Source organism: Drosophila nasuta, chromosome 3 (genome assembly GCF_023558535.2).
Source record: "Drosophila nasuta strain 15112-1781.00 chromosome 3, ASM2355853v1, whole genome shotgun sequence".
Lineage (NCBI taxonomy): Eukaryota > Metazoa > Arthropoda > Insecta > Diptera > Drosophilidae > Drosophila > Drosophila nasuta.
This window is the reverse complement of record NC_083457.1, coordinates 43,571,390-43,591,987: the sequence shown is the minus strand read 5'-3', so window position 1 is coordinate 43,591,987 and position 20,598 is coordinate 43,571,390. Positions and strand designations below refer to the sequence as shown.

The window sequence follows — 20,598 nt, the reverse complement described above, 5'->3', positions numbered from 1 at the left end:
CGAAGCGTATTGAATACTTTCTTATTGTGTAAGGAAAACTTTTTTAAAGTTTGATATGTATTTAATAGTTTAAGTTAGCTTTTAAAAAGCGAAGTAAACTGTTATATTTATATTCTATAGGATTGATTAATTATGAAAAGGTAAATGTTAAATTTATATTTATTGTACTTCTATTTTATACGATTCTTTAAAACATTGTGGAAATATATAATTTTATAACCAAATAGTTATCGATTAGATTTGGTTACTTGATTAAAAATATTCTCGCTTATTTCAGACGTAAAATGAAGTATACAATTTTCTGTCTATGTCAAGATATTCAATAAACAAATATTTAGTTTACACTCTAAAACAAATTCAATATTTTGTAATTTAAATATATATTTTTTAAGACATCCTAAACTAAATTATAATTCAATATTTTTGAATTTAAATATATATGTATATTTTTATTAAGACATCCTAAACTAAACTATAATAAAATCGATTTTATTTGATTAAACCTAACCTAATTCTTATTGATATTGGATTTAAGAAGAAAAATGAAAGTTCTTATTGAAATTGAAAACCTTTTTTGCAGAACACTTGGCAATTACTCGTGCTTTAATAAGCAAAAGTGACAGAGATAAAGTCTGATGGATTGAGCAGTTTGTGGAAGTTTAATTACATTCTGTCAGTCGAAGCATACTTTTGAAAAATATGGCATGCAATTCCTTGCAGCTTAAATTAAGCATCCATCTTGCAGGATATCTTTCAATTACACAGAACCAACTGGCAGCCCCGGACCAAACGCTTGGCTGTTTATATTCGCATTTTATTTAATTTGGAACTGCAATGCCAACCGGGCACTTTGGCAATGGTAACGGTAATGGTAATGGTAATGGGTCAGCCTTATCGCCCAGCCGGATGCCTTTAGCGAGTACGACAAGAGAGGAGAAGCAGAGAGAAGAGAAGAGAAGAGAAGAGTTGGAGAAGTACGGATTGCGGTTGCTGTTGCCGTTTTGTGGTTTTCGATATGGAAATGCAATTTTTTGTCAACACGTAGAGTGAGGTTTTAAAAAATGCACGTGACGATAGTGTTAAAAATAAACATAAATAAATGTGGCATTGCTAGAGCTGGAGCTCGAGCTCGAGCTGAAGCCGGCGACAAGGCAAAAAGCCGACAAAAATAAATATAAATAAGTGCAAATGAAAATGGGGAAACGGGGCTGAAACGGAAAGCTGCAAAAGATGAAAACGTATATCGCCGACTGTGGCAACTGTGAGCTAAATGTATGTGGTAAATATTGACTGGCATAGAGAGAGTGAGAGAGAGAGCGAGAAAGAAACAGAAAGGGGGGAAAGAGAGGGAGAATGATGTGGTGGCAACATTGCGGTGGCTTGGCGTATCAAATAGCATTAAGCAAATGCTTAGCACAAATAATAAAAGGATTGAAATTATGCGAATGCATTTGCTACGTGAGAGAAATGTTTTTGCAATTGATGAAAGTTGCATTTCAACTTGATGAGATTGACTAAAGACACTAATACTAAACTGTGCTTTGGCATTACTTAAAAGTTTACTACACACAGAAAAATAGCAGTTGAATTTGTTCCACAAAATAAAATGCTTTAATATATTCCGTTTTGGTATAGAATTTTTGTAGAAGAATTTGAGTTGAATGTAAAATTTTGAATGTAATATTACAAACAACAATTGTGTCTAAATAAACAAGTTTAAAAAGCAAACGCAAAATATATAAATATAATAAATAATGATTGATTTTAGATTTTTTGATTATGTGCATAGTTTAGGCATTTAAGTTCTTAAATCAATAACATAATTTAAATAATATAATTCTAACACGCGCTTCAAATTAACCGAAGATTCTCAAATGAAGTACTTCATTCTCGTTAAAAGACTTGATACATAAACGACAGTGCTTCATATATAATTTTATGATTCCTGAAAATTAGGTTCCGATTAGATAAGATTCAGAAGCTATTAAATGACAAAAAACTGCTGATGTAGTTCTTGCTAAGTTGCTTTGATTGTCAACGCAATATATTTCAATATTGTACTCTATGGTATATTTTAAGTGTAGTGGTATATCTTTATAGTATTTTTAGTATAGTATTTTTTTTTGTATATTAAAAAAATAGGTAACAGGTATCTTATAGTCAGCTTTCACTGATATATATTGCACTCTATGGTATATTTTGAATGCTGTAGTATATCGATGTAATATTTTTAGTGTAGTATTTTTTCCTATTTTGCTTTGAAAATGTGTTGCGGGTATCTCATAGTCGATCACACTCGACTATCACTTGTTCTCTCAGTGTACCTTCAAAAATTTGCTTTGCTTACCTAATAAACCGACTTCGCACTGTTGTCCAGCTGATGTTGCAAGAACTGGGACAGCTAAAAAAGACAAAAATAAAAAAAAAATGCAAAAATTAGTTGAATATCCGTTGAAAATTTCGGCAAGTGTAGGCAGAAATACTGTAATGAGTTGGCCCATTACAAATGTCAATTACGGCAAGTCGCAAAAATTGGAAAACAAGCGTTAACTGACACATTGAAAAGTGCACGACTTTTGGCCGAGCTGATCGCTTAATGGTTAACGACAATTGTCAGCAACAATAAATATGTTTAAATAATAGTATGAAATTGCGTAATACAAATTGCCAATCAGCAGCAGCAGCAGCAGCAACCCGCTGAGTTGGCCACAAGCCACAATTCCAATTCAATCCAACACAAAGGCAGACAAACAAACAATAATAATGCTTATTGTAAATTGTAAATTGTAATTTGTAAACAGAAATGTGTTGAGCAAACAAGTTGATTTGCTCAATCTTGAACTGCACAAATTGATGTCAAATCATCAGTGAAATATTTTGTTTTCATAATTTCAAATGTTTAATAATTAACTATGTACATTGAAGCTGTTTGCCAACAACAAATTAACGAAATGTTTGCCCAAAGCTACTTATAGATAACATGTGTGCTGTGTTGTATCTGCGTATCTGCAGCGCAAAGTATCTCAACTAGAGTGCATTTTTAAGCTGCTTTCAGATTGTGCTAGCACACTTGCCAAAAATAGATGCACAGTGGTTAACAAGTGTTAAGCAGTTGAGCAACTGTTTTGATATTGTAGTAAATTCAAATAAAGTTCCACTACAATTGCTTTATTATTGAAAGAAATTCAAATAAAGTTCTACTAGAATAAATGTTCAACAGCTTAAAACTGTCAATAAATATTAGTTTATTTTTATTTGAAAAGTTCAGTTCCGCTCCGACTGTGTTCACACACTTTTTGTCACCACTGTGCTCTGCTCTCATTGTGGTTTATTTGCTTTATGCTGTCTTTGGCTGGTGCCATTTTTCGAAGCATTTGCACTTTGAAAGTTGTTTTTCTCTTTGTTTTTATGTTGCAACATCTCTCCACACAAAGTTTTGAATGCCCAAGTTTCCTTTTATGCAAATCGAATATTGTCTATGTGTGTGTGTGGCAAGTGTTGTGTGTGTGTAGGGACAACTTTGTCACATTTGTGGCGCCACATTGAGCGGCAATCAGACGCTCCATTTTAGTGTTAATGTTGCGCGTCAAAGTGCCACGCCCAGCTAAAGTGGCACAGGTGGCGACGCCCACAATTTCGTATTTTTCGCCGCTGTTGATTAGTTTTAATTGCCTGAAATTGGGTGTGTGCTCCTCTGCTTTTGCTCTTTCAGTTTTGGAGCACTAATTGAAATTTCTAAACGCCAGCAACAACAACAGTCAAAGTAATAATAATAGAGAAAAAAAAAAACAAAAAAAAATGGCATAATTTATCAATTGTGTTTGGGTTTTATTAACTACTTCACTTTTAGTTCCATATGTATGCAAAATAGCAATTAAAACGAGGACAAATGCCAAATTAAATGAATTTTCGACAGGGTGTAGGAAGACTTATTGAGGAGAGTGTGGGGAGCAAACTTGGGAGCCAGACTTGGGAGCATATTTATTAATTCAATTCGTTTGGCAACCACAAAACGAAATATGAATAAAATAAAAGCAGACTAGGGCAAAAAAAACGAGACATAAAAAACACAGCAAGGCAAATGCGAAGCAGAGCAAAATATTCGATTGAAATTTAAATTCAAATCAACTTTCCAGGCTGGCGGCAAATTTATGCACAGATATTTCTTTCTCTTCGCTCTCGTTGCTTTTGTATTTGCAGTTTTGTTCGGTTCGGCAGGTTGCCGATACTCAAAGAATGTTAACCAGAAAATACGGAACACAAAATGTTCTGTACGGAATGCAAAATGTGTGCCAAAAAAACGAAAAAAGGAAAAAAAAACAAGAATCTTTCTAGTCATAATTACAAAGTGTACAAAACTCGCAACTCAGCCGAATAGAGTCCACAAGCATTGTGGGAAATTTGCTGAGCCATCGATAAATGGCATCCACACACAAACGTAAAGAGTGAAAGAAACAGAAAAAAAAGCAATGTGGGAACTTTAAGGTTGACATATCCCATATTTCATATGCGCCACATTTCATATACTACGACTACGATATCGCATAACAAATAAACAAACATAAAAGCAACGTGACAATGCAAAGGAACAACAACTGAAAAGAACCGGCAGCAAAAGGCAAATAAGCAAATGAGTAGTAAAGAAAACAAACAAAAAAACAACAAGAAAATTGCAGACGAAAGAAATTTCAGATGTATAAGTGAGAGAGGGGATGATGGGAGGAGGGGGCGTGGTAACGTCTCAACTCAGTGACAACTTCGAGTGGCTGCCATTCAAATGCACTACTCGAGCTTCTTCTGTATTACATAGTCACAGCTGCCTTCAGTTTGTTCCATTCTAAATTGGACTTTGCATTATTCACTTGTTGTGGCTTCTCTTTTTGGCTGTTCTCTTTTTTGGCCACATTTTGCAGACACACACTCACACAGGCACACATATAAATGCGTTTATGACATTAACACATTGCAAGCATTGCAATTTTATTTGCCTGTCTTCAATAGGCTAAAATGGATTTATGCCTCTCTCAAGTGTTCGTTGCGAATAAAAAGCGATTATTTTGGAGAGAATTTATGGGACCGCAATATGTAGAAGATTTGCAGCTATACCGCAGATGAATTAAAAATACGGAATTAAAAATGATATTCGCATTCTATGTTTGTTGTGTCAACACTTTGGCTGTAGAAATAGAAAAAATGTAAATTTTTTAAGGCATAAAATCTTAAATATTGTGTATTTGCATTTTGTGTACAGTTGAAATTAACAATATACTTTAATTAATATTTTTGTTCATTAAAAAAGCTAAACAAAATTGTAATTTTTATTAATATTTTTTATAAGCAATGTATTATACATTTTTTCTTGAAATATTGTTTTCAATTCATTTACAAATATTTTCGTATTTCATATTTTTATGAAAACACAAAGTTTTCCAATATTTTTCAATATTTTTTTTCCCATTCTGGAAACATCTTTAAAACACTATAGCATCAACAAACGCTCAAAAATCATTGCAAATTAAAAGCGAAAGGTCTAATTTTAGAGTTTTGAGTGCGTTCCACTTTTGTCGGTTATAATTTCTGGACAATTCAAAATAGTACACAAGCAAATGAAACGAAGAAAAGAAATTATTTCTGAAATGCTTTTAGCATTAACGCTTAAAACTTTTAAGTGGGAAAAAACATTGCGGAAACGTAGCAGATTTTTCGTTATTTAAACTTTGTAATTAGATCAAATTGTGGAATAGTATTCTTACTGCAATGTTTATAAATCTATACAGAAAATTCATTTATTGTAATTTTAGCTTAAGATTAAATTATATGGTATAAAGATATTTAAGATTTAAGGCTGCACAAAGTTTTCATTTTTTAATTGAATTTACTTTTTAGTTTATAACAACAAATATTTCAAATTTACAATTCTGAACGAACAAGTTCTTGAAGTTCGTGATCTGATGTCTGTTCTTAAATGTTTTTTATAAGATTACAGCACCTGTCTCAGAGTCACCGTTATACAAAACACCTGTCAGATCAATTGGCAATGAGATTGTGGATTGTGGCAGCATTGGTATTAGGCTGTCATGGAATGCATTGACCTGCCCTTCTCTGGGCTGCAAACAGATCGTGCCACAGTTCTCAGCTAAGTGGCAGGCTAAACGGCGCGTGGGCTTAACGGTAATGCAGAGAGCTGAGAGTCGGCAACCCAATTGAGTTTCGAATGTATCTCAATAGATTTATCTGGCGAGCAAACTGGAACAATTTGTTGGAGCAATTTGCACCAGTTGTTGTGTTGTGCACAGCATCGACAGCAGCGCGAGAGACTGCCAAACAAGACTTCCAGAGTAATCTGCCGCTCAATCAATTTGCAGCAGGTTTGTTTAGCTGTCGCTGTCGCTGTCTCTGTTTTCTAGAGTAAGAGTAGAGGGGGTGACTATCTGTTGGCTTATCGAATTAATCGTTTGATTTAGCCTGTTCTGCTCTGCAAGATGAGGCAGAGACAGCTCAATTTCTGTCTGTCTGTGTGTGTGGCTGGCACATAAATTGTGGCAATTACTTTGTTAACCAGCTACAAAAGACAAACAACTTGCAACTTGCGCATCTTGTTAATTATGAATCAAATTTATGCAACAATGGGTGCAGTAGCCACAACACAAACTCAAACGCAAACACAGCGACATTTGCATAAGGCAAATCGCTTTAATTTTTATCATAGATACGCCTCGAGGGGCATTTGTTGTTGCAGTTTTTGCGGGTCAGATTGAGTCTTTAAACGTTTTGTTGATTTGCCTGCCGATAGGCAGACCGAAGTCAGCACAAATGTCAGCTGCGCACGCCCACAACACACGACCAAATACGTTCGGGTGGCTGAAGCACTCAAGCAAAAGGAGCGGGTGTCTGCTGTGTGCCTTCTGCTGTCTGCCTGACTCTGGCAATTTGTTCAATTGCGGCAGCCTCTTGGGCGTCACTAATGCGCAGCTCTCGCATCTCTCGTCTGCATCTAAAAGACTTTTGCCTCCCCTTTCGCGATCGTTTCCCCTATGTCTAGGCTGTTGACGCTGCTGGAGTTCAATTGACACAGTAACCTCGTCGCTTTTTTTATGCCTCATGAATGATTACCGCCTCCAGTACAACAACAACAACAACAGCAGCAACTATTGTGGAACGTGTAGATGATGCATTGCGGTATATATTCCCCCCTTCTCTTCTCTTGCCTGTCTGCTGTATGATGCTACTGTGAATGCCTGTTTCTGAGTAGCTTGTGAAAATTTGTCATTTGCCACAATGACACTACACTCGCTATACTCTTAACAAGCTGTTTGTTTACTTATTTGCCCCCTCTCTGAAAGCGTTACTCTTTTGTCTTTAGGCTTGCTAACAAGTTTATAGTTTTTATGGGTTTTTAAAACACTGATTATTTTCAAAGATTTAAGCAACATTTCGAACAACACCTAAAACGCTTACAAAGTCGATTTGCATTCTCAGCAATTATGTAGCGACATTTACTTTTAATAAAATAAGAAAATCAATTCCCCAGTTAACGCTTGGTAAACATATTGAGTTAGGAATTCCCTAATAATTCATAAAAAAAAAATTCGATAAAAATGTTAAATATATTTCGTAGAAAATTAAAGATTGAGACTTTGATATGATGATTCATTTTTCTTGTTATTTTAATTTACGTCAAATAAGAATTTCAATCATGCAAAACAAATTTTAAAATTTATAAAAGAAAATACATATATTATTTATTTTAAGTAAAAAAACATTATTTACAATTTGATTAAGATTTTATTGTGTATAATAATAACAGAGAGATAATTTAAAAAAATTGTATAATAATTTAAATGTAAAATCAATTCTTGGGAAAGAGCATCTGCACTTCGTCTATCCATCACTTACTATAGTTGACTCTTCTTTTGCTTGGCTGCAGCGTTTGTTTCTGGGAAATTGATTCAGCTACAAATATTTGCATAACTCATTAAGAGCGATGCGAGATTGTACAACGTAAATGCTAACGTCAACGTAAACACGTAAACGCATACGTAAGTAAAGTAAGTGTGCGTGAGTGCGTATGTGTGTGTGTGTGTGTGTGACAGTCCAAGGCAGAGAGCTGCTTTAGTATGTTAAGTAGTTGTTGCTGCTTGTGTCGCGCGATCGTCAAGCGAAAATATTTTAATTAGTTTTTGGGCGGCGGATGGAGGCGCCTCCAATCGGTGGCTAATTGTTTGGCATTGGCTCAGCAAGCGAAACGAGCAAAACGAGCGCCCCTTGTGCTCAACATTATGGAAAGATTATGCAAACATGTTAAGAGGTTAAACAAACTACACGACAGCAACAGCAAAATAGCAAGAAGAACAACTCCCAGGCGGGAAATTGCAATGGCAAATGGAAAATCCATGTAGAATATACGTATACTTATTTAGTTAGTATTTTGTTTAAAAGCATCCAACATGATGACACAAGAAGGCCATAACTTTTTGACGAAATTTCATATTTGACTTGGTCACACTGTTCAAAGCAAATGTCACTTGCATTTAAAGTTAACATGATTGGATATGAGGATATCTTGACCCGCGCTGTTCAGCATATGTTGAGCGAAAAGAATGTTCGAGTGGACGATGAGCGACTGCTTAAGAGGCTCGTGATGACGCTGCATATGAGTAAGCCAACAATTTATGAGGCAGAAAGTTCACAATCTAATTGTTAACCTCACTTTTTTTGTGTTGGTTTTACAGAAGTGCAAGAGATTGGCAAGTGCATCAGCGTGTCGTCTTGCCATGCTGGCAGATCCACGACATGTTATTTCGATGTCGAGCGCACTTTTCGAGTGATGGGCATTCGGGTGACAGATTTAAAGGCGATTCGCAATGCGTCCATAAAAGGACACGTCACCAAACCCAAAACCGCAACAAGGCAGCCAACGAATGAGGCTTCTTTAGGGTCTCAGCGAGATATACACGATGTTGGCATACTTGAAGGTGGTAACCATGGCGGTCGCCATATACCCCGATTTCTGCCGCCATTTCCTGGCCTTCACACGTACCAGGCCACACGGGAGGAGCAGGTGATGAACAGGGACTACATGGATGAGCGAACGCGTTTGGCGAAACTTAAGCGCAAAGCGCAGAAGGCGACGAATGCCTTCTATCAGCGCACGATGCCAACTTTATCGTTATTTAAAACACGTCAACGGAACGAAAGATTTAAAGGTATTATAATAACTTGTTCCTATTACTTTCAAACAATTGATTATTGTGGTTGTAGTGTTGAAAGTGATGAAACCCAAGAAATTGCCCTGCTTCGACGCCCTGATGCCGCCGAATGAGATTCTTGATTTGAGAATCTATGATTCGAGTCTCTATGATTCGTCAGAGCCACCTATTAAGAAGGGTAAAGTATTCCAAGTTTGAATGAGGGCGAAAATGAATCTAAACTAAAGTTCTTTTCAGGACGAATGAATCCTTATCTTAAAGAACCAACAATAATGCGTGTTGAGTCAGATGATGAGGAATATGAGGTGTTAGAGGAAGAGTGGGATGTAGTAGGTGAGGAAGAAGTGGAGGAAGGCGAGGAAGAAGGTGAGGAAGAAATTGAAGTAGAAGAGGAAGAAGAAGAAGAGGAAGAAGTTGAAGAAGAAGGGGAAGAGGAAGAAGTTGAAGAAGGGGAGGTAGATGAAGAAGGAGGTGAAGAAAGTGAAGTCGAAGGGGAAGATGGAGAGGATAAAGAAGAGAAAGAAGGTGAAGAAGGGGTAGTAGAAAAAGAAGGAGAGGAAGAAGGTAAAGAAGGGGCAGAAGAAGAGGAAGCAGGTGAAGTAGGCGAGGTAGACGGAGAAGTACAGGAAGAAGGTGAAGAAGAAGAGGAAGAAGAAGAAAAGGAAGAAGAAGAAGAAGAGGAAGAAGAGGAAGAAGAAGAGGAAGACCCTTCTTCCTCTGAAGAAGAGGAAGAACCTTCTTCCTCTGAAGAAGAGGAAGACCCTTCTTCCTCTGAAGAAGAGGAAGACCCTTCTTCCTCTGAAGAAGAGGAAGAAGAAGGAGAGGAAGAAGGTGAAGAAGCAGAGGTAAATGGAGAGGATGAAGAAGAGAAAGGAGGAGAGGTAAATGGAGAGGATGAAGAAGAGAAAGGAGGACAGGAAGAAGGTGAAGAAGGGAGAATGAATACTTATCTCAGGTCCCTAACAATACGAGTAGAAGATGTCGAATCAGATGAAGAAGGTGATGAAGAAATAGAAGGAAAGGAAGAATATGAAAATGATACTTAGTGATGTTGGACGTGAAGAAGAAAGGGACGAAGAATATGAGGCAATACGAGAGGACGAAGAAGTAGAGGAAGAAAAAGGGGAAGAAAGAGAAGAAGCACAGGATACAGCTAATGAAGTTGATGAAGAACATTTGAGAAAAGATAAGAAAGGCGATTTAATAAATGAGGTTGACAATAAAAAGAAAGTTGAGATGGAAATTGAAAAGAAGTTTGTGAAGGTAGTGGAAAAGAAATTGAAGACGCAATCTAAGGAATATGATGAAAATAGAGATGACGAAGGAGCGGAAGAAGAAGACGAAAGTGAGGAGGAATATGAGGAAACAGATAAGACGGACGATGAGAAAGATGAGGTGAAAGATGATGAGGAGTAGAAAGAAAAGAAAAATCAGATAGAAGCAGAGTAGAAGAACAAGAAAGATGAGAAAGAGCACGATGGAAATGAAGACAAAAATAATGAGAAGAAGCAGATAGATAAATATAAATAAAATTGAGAATGAAATATAAATTAAAGATGATGAGGAAATTATAGAAATTAACAGGAATTATAAAAAAGAAAATGAAGAAGTAGAGAAGGATTCAAAGGAAGACTCTGTGATGGGATCTAAGAACGCAATTGATGACAATGTAAATGGTCAGAAGGACAGCACAAAGCTAATGATGCTTCCCAACTTGGACTAATGCATTGCATTAAAGTTAAATGTTATTTTTATCGCATCTTTCAAATTAATCTTTACATAACAGAATATTATAAAAAACTTTGATTATTGTTTTAGTATTAAATCGGATTTCAGTACAGTACATAATTGAATTTATATGATTTTGCTGTACTTTATAATAAAAACTTCAAACTTAGTAAACAATATTTTCAAGTGTTGCAAAACACTAAAGTGTCTAATAATAAAAGATGGCTGTCAAATCTTAATTGAGGTTAGTTAAGCGACATAATATCACTTGCAAACACTGATTAAAATGCAAGTTTATTGACCTTGCGACATCCCACGAGACTTGTGACTTTCAGCCAGTGTCATTGGCATTTGAATGAAAAGACTAAACGGACTGCAAATTGAAATGATTGAGAGCGATATAAAATTACAATCAGCAGTTGGAATCTTGCTCAATCTCGTCTATGTTCACTTGTGTTTGTTTTTAATTTTTAACGAGTCACACGCTTCGTGTCCAGCTCATTTCAGTTAATTGCAAAGAGTCCTGAAACCAAATATGCAATGTGAGCAATTTAATTTATTTCAATTACATTTCATTAAAAACTGACACACGTTCTCAATGGAGGAGAAGGAGGACAGACTGGTTCTCTCTTTTTACTTTTTGCTCTTTGCTCTTCTCTCACAATTCTCTTTCACTTTGTTGGACACCTCAACCGGGATTCCAGTTCGTGTGCTACCAAAATACAAATGAGGCAAAGGGCAAAAAGGGTGCAAAAGTTCAAAGTGCTACAACGTGGCACTGCAGCAACTGCTGGCTCCTGTGATGCTCCTGCTGGTGATGCTGCTGGTGATGCTGATGCTAACGGTAACGATTCCAAAGTATTAAATAACTTTGTAATTTAATTAACTTTGACGTCGTCGTCGTCGTCGTCGTTGCGCCGCTTAACTTTGATTAACGTTTTGCAATTTTTCAACAAGTTTCACTTGAACTTCTCTCACGTAGCCTCTGATCCCAGGTGAGGAGGGGCAGCTGCAGAAAGAGAATGGGCAGCAGCAGCTAAAGGATAAGGATTGCCGTCTATGCTTGAAACTCGAAGAGTTCGGATTACACGCGACTTTTGCAAGTGCCTTTTGCCTTTTGCCGTTTGCTCGGCTGCAGTTATTTGTGTCTTTCAAGTTATTTGATCCAAAGTATTTGAGATTTGAGGCACTGCGCCAACTCGGTGGCAACTTTAGACTTTTCTCTTGCTACACGCTGTGGCAAGCGACATTCTTTCACTTTTATACACATTTATATTTTATTTTGAAGCAGCTGTCGAAAGATAATGATTAACTTTAACTTTGATTTAAAAAAAACTTCGCTCTGAACTTGCGAAATTCAATTAGAGAACCAATTAAAATCACAAACAAATGACTTGTTCTTTGCAGACTTGCAACAATCGAGCACTTGCCACAAGCTCGCCAACTTTTGTTGCTCTCTTTATTTTGTTTTTTTTTTTGTTTTAAGCCACATGGATTTCAACATTTCCGTTGATTATTTGATTTGGCAATAGCTGAAAGCATTTCACCCGCCATTTGACTTTGATGCGTACTGTGCGCTGATGCGGTGTATGTTGCAGCTGCAGCTGCCAGGCGCCGCCTGTTTAGCGTGCAACATTAAAATGCATAAACATAAACAATCGAGGAATTGAGGAACACAATGCCCACATGGGGGGCCATAAAGACTGGAGCACATTAAAAGCCAAAGTCGAAGCCAAAATTTGAAAATACGAAAATACGAAAAAAAAAAATCAAATTCTCATTGCTTCAAATGTGCAATAATTACGCAAATGAAAGGCCAACAACAAACAACAAATAAATTCTGAAATTGTTTAGATATGCGACTGCATTCCGTTTTTTTTGTCTTCTTTTTCTATTCTGCTCTAAATTCAATTTGAATCTTTTCGTTTTATACGGTTTTTTGCCTTGTGCCCATTTGGTTTGTCATTTTAACCCATTTAACCCATTCTTGCCTGCCACAAAAATGGCCGCGGCAACAGTTTTTTTGTTTATCTGCGGTCAACGATGATAAATTTGAAAATTATGGCACAGTTTTGATTTGTTTTTATATTTTTGTTGCTCTTTTGCTTCAGTTGACTCTGTAGCAAGGCCAGTGGGCGTGGAAATTGTGTATTTAATTATTTATTTTAGTCGACTTTGTTTTAGGCACAAAGCACATAAAAAAAACAACACATAGATAAAATGACGGAAGTGGAAACGTGCAACAGCATAAAGTAAGAATATACAAAAAAAAAAAAAAAATAAACAAATACATGACGTACAGCTCAAAAAGTTACACTGATGTTGACTTTAAAATAAAATATAAATCATCACGCAAAAGGGAAGAACGTAATCTGTTTCCTATTTCCTCTTTCATTATTTTTTTTTTTTATTTGTATTATTTTTGATTACATTTTATTGATTGTTTCTACTATTTGTTGAAATACAGTATTCGTGAGTTGTATTTAGGTTCTGAAACATATTTTTTTAAAAGAATGATTAGCTTTTACTGAAGTGGCCTTATCATCATTTTTGCAAATTTAATCGGCGTCATCTGTGGTGCAAAACGTAACGTAAAATTCCTGAAATGTAATACACTGTTAAGAACATTTTCTTATTGCCAACAATCTTAAATTATTACCACCAATAGCAGATTTGAATAAAATCGGGAAATGTCAAAGAATCGCAATTCTTCGATGTAAAAGCCTGCACATCTGCTGCTGATATCTTTTCATGCCAGTTACCTTCCATTTTGTCGAAAGCATTGCCCGAGTAGTTACCGAGTTCTTTCAAATTGTAGAATTCTTTTTCGTCACCAATGACAAACTTACTATATCGGGCATAGATGGTCTTATTCAAAAATCGTTCAATATATATATACAATTCATGTGGTTGCGATTGTGTTAGCAAATGAATCTTCTCAAGACCAAGAAAGAACTCTCCACGAAGATTTCCAAAGCCATCCTTATACTCTGACCACGTTCTATTAAAATTGAAACCATCATGCTTACGCCTCTGTATAACAGTCCAACCAGCTCCAGCTTCAAGCAAGTTTGATTCACACAGAACTGTCATTGTTTGCCCTGTAGGAAGTCTAATCTCATGAACATCCGTCAACTTGCCGAGACAGCTAGATGTTTCTTTAGATTCTTTTATTTTTACAACTTCTGATAGCACATTATTAATCTCTTTGCCTTTTGTAGGTAATTGAATCTCACATTGATCAATAAGTTTCTTTTGATATTGATTTTGACTTTCACACGATTCACTCAACTTGATTTGCTGTGCTAGTTGCATGTCCCTAGACTTAATCAACTCATTTAAGTTCTTTATTTCAGCTGCTTGCGATTTAATTGTATGCTGCAGCTCGTTTAATTCTTGTGTCATTGATTGTACCGGGTTTACGTATTGTAGAAGTGGCTTTACAACTTGATAGCAATAGGTACTGCATTGATCATCCAATTCTTTTGAGTAAACGGAGCACTGAATTGAGTTTGAACATAGTATTCGTATTATAATCTATAATTTCATGAAGATATTTACCGAGCTTTTCACTTGTTTAACAACTAAAAATATTGTTAATATGCATGTATAAGTAGAAAGATTCATTGTAATTTTTTATTCCGATTCGTGTCACAACTAAACAACAAGTGAATGCTATTTATTTTGAAACGCAGAATAAAAAAAATTGCAGTTGTAGACTAGACTATCTGTCATTGAATTTATTGCTGCTTAAACTTTTGATAACCTCTTGTTTTATTTTAAATCTGCAACACTGAGTGAGATAAGACAAATAACTTGAAACCATAAATAGCGATTTTATTGTAGAATTTACTAATATTTTTATACCCGCTACCCATAGGGTAGAAGGGTATTATAACTTTGTGCCGACAGGAAATGTATTCAACAGGTAGAAGGAGGCATCTCCGACCCCATAAAGTATATATATTCTTGATCAGCGTCAACAGCCTAACCGATCTAGCCATATCCGTCTGTCCGTCTGTCCGTCCGTCTGTATGTACACCTGGATCTCAGAGACTATACAAAGTAGATATACGTATTACATTTTAGTGATTATTTCTACTGTTGATTGAAATACAACATACGTAAGTTGTATTTAGGCTCTGAAACATATCCTTTTAAAAGAATGATTAGCTTTTACTGAAGTGGCCTAATCATCATTTCTGCAAATTTAATTCGAGTTGACATGGTCACCAAATTATCAAATGGTAAAAAACGCATGTTAATATTCCTGAAATGTAATACAATGTTAAGAACATTTCCATATTGCCAATAATCTTAAATTATTACCACCAATAGCATTTTTTTAAGGGAGAGAATAACATCAAGTAAGGGCAATTCTCCGATAAATCCACATCTGCTGCTGATATCTTCTGATGTAAGTGATTTTCTATTTCAGCTTTAGCAGTGCCCGAGTAGTTTCCGAGTTCTTTTAAATTGTAGAATTTTTTTTCGTCACCAATGACAAACTTACTATATCGGGCATAGATGGTCTCATTAGAAAATCTTTCAATAAATATATACAATTCATGTGGTTGCGATTGTGTTAGCAAATGAATTTTCTCAAGCCCAAGAAAGAACTCTCCACGAAGATTCCCAAAGCCATACTTATACTCTGACCACGTTCGATTAAAATCTAAACCATCATTCTTACGCCTCTGTATAACAGTCCAACCAGCTCCAGCTTCAAGCAAGTTTGATTCACACGGAACTATTATTATTTGCCCTGTAGGAAGTCTAATCTCATGAACATCCGTCAACTTGCCGAGACAGCTAGATGTTTCTTTAGATTCTTTTATTTTTACAACTTCTGATAGCACATTATTAATCTCTTTGCCTTTTGTAGGTAATTGAATCTCACATTGATCAATAAGTTTCTTTTGATATTGATTTTGACTTTCACACGATTCACTCAACTTGATTTGCTGTGCTAGTTGCATGTCCCTAGACTTAATCAACTCATTTAAGTTCTTTATTTCATCTGCTTGTGATTTAATTGTATACTGTAACTCGTTTAATTCTTGTGTCATTGATTGTACCGGGTTTACGTATTGTAGAAGTGGCTTCACAACTTGATAGCAATAGGTACTGCATTGATCATCCAATTCTTTTGAGTAAACGGAGCACTGAATTGAGTTTGAACTTAGTATTCGTATGTAGTCTATAATTTCATGAAGATATTTACCGAGCTATTCACTTGCTTAACAACTAACAATATTGACAATATGCACGTATAAGTAGAAATATTCATTTTAATGACTTATTCGTTTATTTAATTTAATTCCGATTCGTGATACAACTAAACTGCAAATGAATGCTATTTATTTTGAAAAGCAGAATGAAAACATTTCTAAATGCATTTCCAATCTTTGATTGAATTGACTGTTTAAACTTTTGATAACCTTTAGTATAATTTTAATTATATATTATATTATATATTTTAAATATATATATATATATATATATATATATATATATATATATATATATATATATATATATATATATATATATATATATATATATATTGAATGAAATAGTATATCAATACCAATTATAGATTTCGGTATAGTGCAGTATTTTTTCGGTATATTAATTTGGTATCTTTTACGAATAATACCGCACTGTTGTGGTTTTATTTAAAATAAGTAGCGGGTATCTTACAGTCAAGCAAATTCGGCTCTATGTATATACCTTTATTTTGTTATATTATTCCCATATTTTTGAATTCCATAATATTATTACGACTTGTTTTTTCAAATAGATAAGAAACTATAGAAATGTTGTACATTTTGCATGAATCATAGTTACATCAATTTCAATTATTATTATCAATTTTAATGAGTTAGTAGTTATTTACAACAAGTATTTTACATTTTGCTAAGTTCATTCAAATTGTTTGTAAATTGTAGAATTTAAATTCGTTGCTAGAACTTGAAGTGCATTGCAAAGTGCTTAATATGCCAGACAGTGTGCCAAAAACTCGACTGTGTCATAAACTTTACATTTTCATTTAGGTTCACACACGCACACCCCTAACATACACTGACACACACACACACACACACACACACTCATATGTGTTGTACACTTTTGTGTATATTATCTTGTTTGCTTGTGACCCGCTTGGCCAAACAAAAGCCAATTTTTCATAAATCTTTTCGTGTCCCGCACCGTGCCTCTTTCCCCTTGCCGTGTACCTTGCCTTGCCACCATCTTGCCGCACCCCTTATCACAGTCAACACCCCCATTCCCGCAGCTACGTTGTTGCCTCCTGTGTATGCTAGCCATTTTACGGTTGCATTTTAACCTTTTTCTCTTGCAAAGAAAAAAAAAGAGAAAAAAAGAAAATCGCTTTAAATTTAACGCTCTGTTGTGTGGCCATAAAAATGCTGGTTGCGCATACGCCCCGTTTGTTGTCTGCGCCCCAAAAGATACAAATTGCTGGCTCGTTATAATTATGACGTCGTTTTTACTGTTGTCAAGGGGCAGACACAACAGCAGCAGCCGCAGCCACAGCCGAAGCCACAGTCACAGTCACAACAACAATAACATGCCACAACATTTGTACGCTCGCATGTTAAGAAAAGTCTCTAAGCAAATCAATTCAAGTTCACGCTTCTTTCAATGGGCTTAAGAATTGCGGCGCGTGTGTGAATTTTTCTTTGCTTTTGTTCTTTTGCTTTGCATTTGCTTTGCCTTACTTTTCGGCACTGCATTACTTTACTTTCGTTTCGTTTTGTGACTGCTTTTGTTAGCTCTTCGCACACACGTTGACTTTGCCTTCGTATGGGAAATGGAAATGGGAATGAGAATGCGAATGGAAATGCTGAAATGTTGGTGCTGTGGAAGGATGCGATCCCAAAGTTGCTTCAGCTGTTTGTTGCCTTTTTGGTTTATTTGATTTTTATTTTATGTATGTATGTGTGTGTGTGTTTTGTTTGGCCTCTCTTCACCACGCAGCGCCAACACTTTTCCAGCTGCCTCAATGTTATTTATGTGCATGTCTTTTATTATTTTGTATGCTTTTCTGAGGCAAACAGCGAATCCGGCAGAAAAACGCTGGCAAATCGCTCGTCTGACACGCGCGTGTTTAGCATAAGAATTCGCCATCGACTTTCCTCCTTCATTTGGGAATTGTACATTTTTTTTTTTTTTTGTTTCCCCAAAGGCGCTGCGAATAACAACTTTACTTAGCTAATGAAGCGCCTAGCTGAAAACTCTTTCGCCAGCAAAGCGCCAAGAAATAAGTTTTGTTTTTTGCTAGCGAAATCGAAAATATTATCCGATTATAAATAACATTTCAGTCAGCTGAGTTTAATTCGTTTAATTTTATTGAATTGCTTTCTATCGGAATTCTGTGTTTTCTCCATGGACAAATAACATATGAAATTGAACGAACTATTTTTTAATTTTTAAATTGAACGCAAAAGTTGATGGCGGATATTACAAAATTATTGCATCAGTGTTGGAGAAATGGAAAAATTGTTTGGATGTCAACTAAAAATTTGCGAAATTCTATTAAAATGGATATCGATTTTGTTTGGGAGCGAAATTTAGTTAAGTGTAAATATAAAGTACGCAACGGAGAACATATTAAATTAACCTGTTGCTTCAAACCATAAATTGAATAAAATATTGAATAATATGTTCAGCAATATGATGTTTTCAATTGCTTTCTAGGAACACAATAAATTGGGCAGATATCTTTAAAACGTCAGTAAAGTAAATTCACGAAATTGCATTGAATTTAATTTGAGTGCATAAAATTTACATACATATATATAATTGCATTATAATTTATTTTATTATTGGTAAAAGAAAATTGAAATATTTTTATCAATTGTAAAATTTGATTTTAGTTTTTTAATTTTAGTTCTTAATTAATTTTAATATTAATTTACTTATTTTTTATTTTTTACTTTTTAATTTATTTTCTTTTATTAATTTATTTTGTAATAGGTTTTTATTTTAATTTTATATTTTTTTTTTAATTAATTATATTTATCAATTTAAATATTAAAATAATTTATTTAATTTATTAATTTATTATTTTAAGTATATTTTACTTATATTTATTTCTTTAAATGTATTAATTTCTTAAATTTATTTTTTTAATACCTCTTTATTTTGATTTATTTATTTATAAAATTTTTATATTTCATCACATGTAGTTTTTACATACTTATTTTTTTTTAATTTATTTCATTTTTATTTATTTTTGCAAAATTATGGTGATTACATTTCATGGCATATGTTCGTATAAATTTATTTAATATTTAATTACATTTATTTGTGAAATATATTTTTTAATTTATATATTAAATTAATTTATTAAATTATTTTTTTAATTTATATTTTGAATATTCATTTATAAAATGCAATATATTTTTTAATATTTATTTATATTAAATTTGTTTATTTTTTTTTTTTTTTTTTGCGAAATTGTGGCGATTACATTTGCTGGCACACAATAGTTAACATAACTAACTAGCCCAACCTTTGTGTTCGGCTCGTTGTTGTGCTTTGTCCCTACAACTGTTCATTTGTACGTGTTATTCGCACGTTTGGCTGCTGCTTTATGGCTGCCTTTATTGTGTAGCCCCGACCACGACCACGACCACGACCGAGACCGAGACCCAGTCGCAGTCGCAGTCCCAGATCCACTTGCCGACCCACATCCAGAGAGGAGAGGACACCTCCAACTCATCTGATACGCTGTGGCAACATCCTTCTAGTCAAGTTTATTTCTCTAGTTATGCATGTGTATCAAATGTCTGTGCGTGTTTAAGTGTGTGTTTCTTTTACACGCATGTTGTTGTGTGTGTTTGTGTGTTGTCGGCGTTTGTTACTCGATATTATGGCAGCTATATAAAAGTACATTTATTGCATATACATATACATGTGTATATATACATATATGATAGGTATTTTTAGCATCGCTTGTGCGTTTTACGTGCGTAACGTGTTAAAATTAACACGAGGCGCCACAAGCAGCTGCCACATTGCGCATACGCCCCGTATGCGTGTGTGTGTGTGTGTGTGTGTGTTCTGCTTGATTAAATTGATTGAATTTGATTGCTGTCTGAGCCTGTTGCCTGTTTCCCGTTCCCGTTCCCCCCTGTTGCTCCTTTTGCACTTTGCAACACTGTTGCATATTTCATTGGCGTCTGCAAAAGCAATTAGTTATATGCTCAAAGTAGCTAACTTGCCTCCTGGCGGAGATACAGCTCAACTCTGTGTATGTCCCTGTGCATCCTCTCTCTACCTGACTCGTTCAACAGTTATGCAAATTTGCATAAGTCGTCACACACAGGCGGCAATTTCCACGAAAATGCAACGCAATTGAATTAATGAGTTGACTGAGAACAACTCTTAGGAGATTGGGAAGGGAAGAGAACCAAAAGAAAATGTTTTGAATACCTAATGTCTTTATAATGCGAAAGCGTGCAGATAGCGACCGAGATTGAGATACGGTTGCCAATTCAACTTCACTGCTTGCAGCTTGCTTTGCATCTCAAAGACACAACAACAACACCAACTCAAGTCGAGCTCAAGCGACGAAAATTACAATTACAATGCCACTTTGGAGGTACGGCAATAATGACTACTCAGAGTCTCT

At 35.1% G+C, this 20,598-nt stretch overlaps 3 protein-coding genes across 6 annotated transcripts in view; 1 reads left to right on the top strand and 2 right to left on the bottom strand.

The window, feature by feature from the left end:
- LOC132791642 (trichohyalin) overlaps positions 1–20,598 on the bottom strand; it is a 69,070-nt gene that overhangs the window by 18,949 nt on the left and 29,523 nt on the right. For both annotated transcript variants that reach the window (XM_060800653.1, XM_060800654.1), the window contains exon 2: positions 2,348–2,401. The gene's annotated coding sequence lies outside the window, so the exon portion shown is untranslated. The remainder of the gene's footprint in view (positions 1–2,347; positions 2,402–20,598) is intronic.
- LOC132791645 (cilia- and flagella-associated protein 251) lies at positions 8,508–10,256 on the top strand. The gene is made up of 4 exons (XM_060800657.1): positions 8,508–8,657; positions 8,733–9,206; positions 9,262–9,387; positions 9,447–10,256. Exons 1-4 carry the CDS (start codon positions 8,519–8,521, stop codon positions 10,253–10,255), a joined length of 1,548 nt encoding a protein of 515 aa, XP_060656640.1. The 5' UTR covers positions 8,508–8,518; the 3' UTR covers position 10,256.
- LOC132793150 (fibrinogen-like protein 1) lies at positions 13,306–16,307 on the bottom strand. 3 transcript variants are annotated; one of them, XR_009633081.1, is made up of 5 exons: positions 16,162–16,307; positions 15,267–16,102; positions 14,499–15,207; positions 13,597–14,438; positions 13,307–13,537 (listed from the first exon to the last, which is right to left on the bottom strand). XR_009633081.1 is itself a non-coding variant. In XM_060802836.1 (3 exons), exons 1-3 carry the CDS (start codon positions 14,562–14,564, stop codon positions 13,462–13,464), a joined length of 984 nt encoding a protein of 327 aa, XP_060658819.1. In that variant the 5' UTR covers positions 14,565–16,296; the 3' UTR covers positions 13,310–13,461. The 3 variants fall into 3 exon arrangements, 1 of the variants encoding a protein (XP_060658819.1); XR_009633080.1 differs by having other exon boundaries at positions 13,306–13,537; positions 13,597–15,207; XM_060802836.1 differs by having other exon boundaries at positions 13,310–13,537; positions 14,499–16,296.

Bases quoted from the DNA above. Each gene is read 5' to 3' on its own strand.
- LOC132791645 (XM_060800657.1), top strand. From the start codon at position 8,519: ATGTCACTTGCATTTAAAGTTAACATGATTGGATATGAGGATATCTTG. The intron at 8,658-8,732 runs GTAAGCCAACAA...TTGGTTTTACAG, and splicing joins CGTGATGACGCTGCATATGA to AAGTGCAAGAGATTGGCAAG. The intron at 9,388-9,446 runs GTAAAGTATTCC...AGTTCTTTTCAG, and splicing joins AGAGCCACCTATTAAGAAGG to GACGAATGAATCCTTATCTT.
- LOC132793150 (XM_060802836.1), bottom strand. From the start codon at position 14,564: ATGAATCTTTCTACTTATACATGCATATTAACAATATTTTTAGTTGTT. The intron at 14,439-14,498 runs GTAAATATCTTC...AACTCAATTCAG, and splicing joins TTAAACAAGTGAAAAGCTCG to TGCTCCGTTTACTCAAAAGA. The intron at 13,538-13,596 runs GTAATAATTTAA...ATTACATTTCAG, and splicing joins ATTCAAATCTGCTATTGGTG to GAATTTTACGTTACGTTTTG.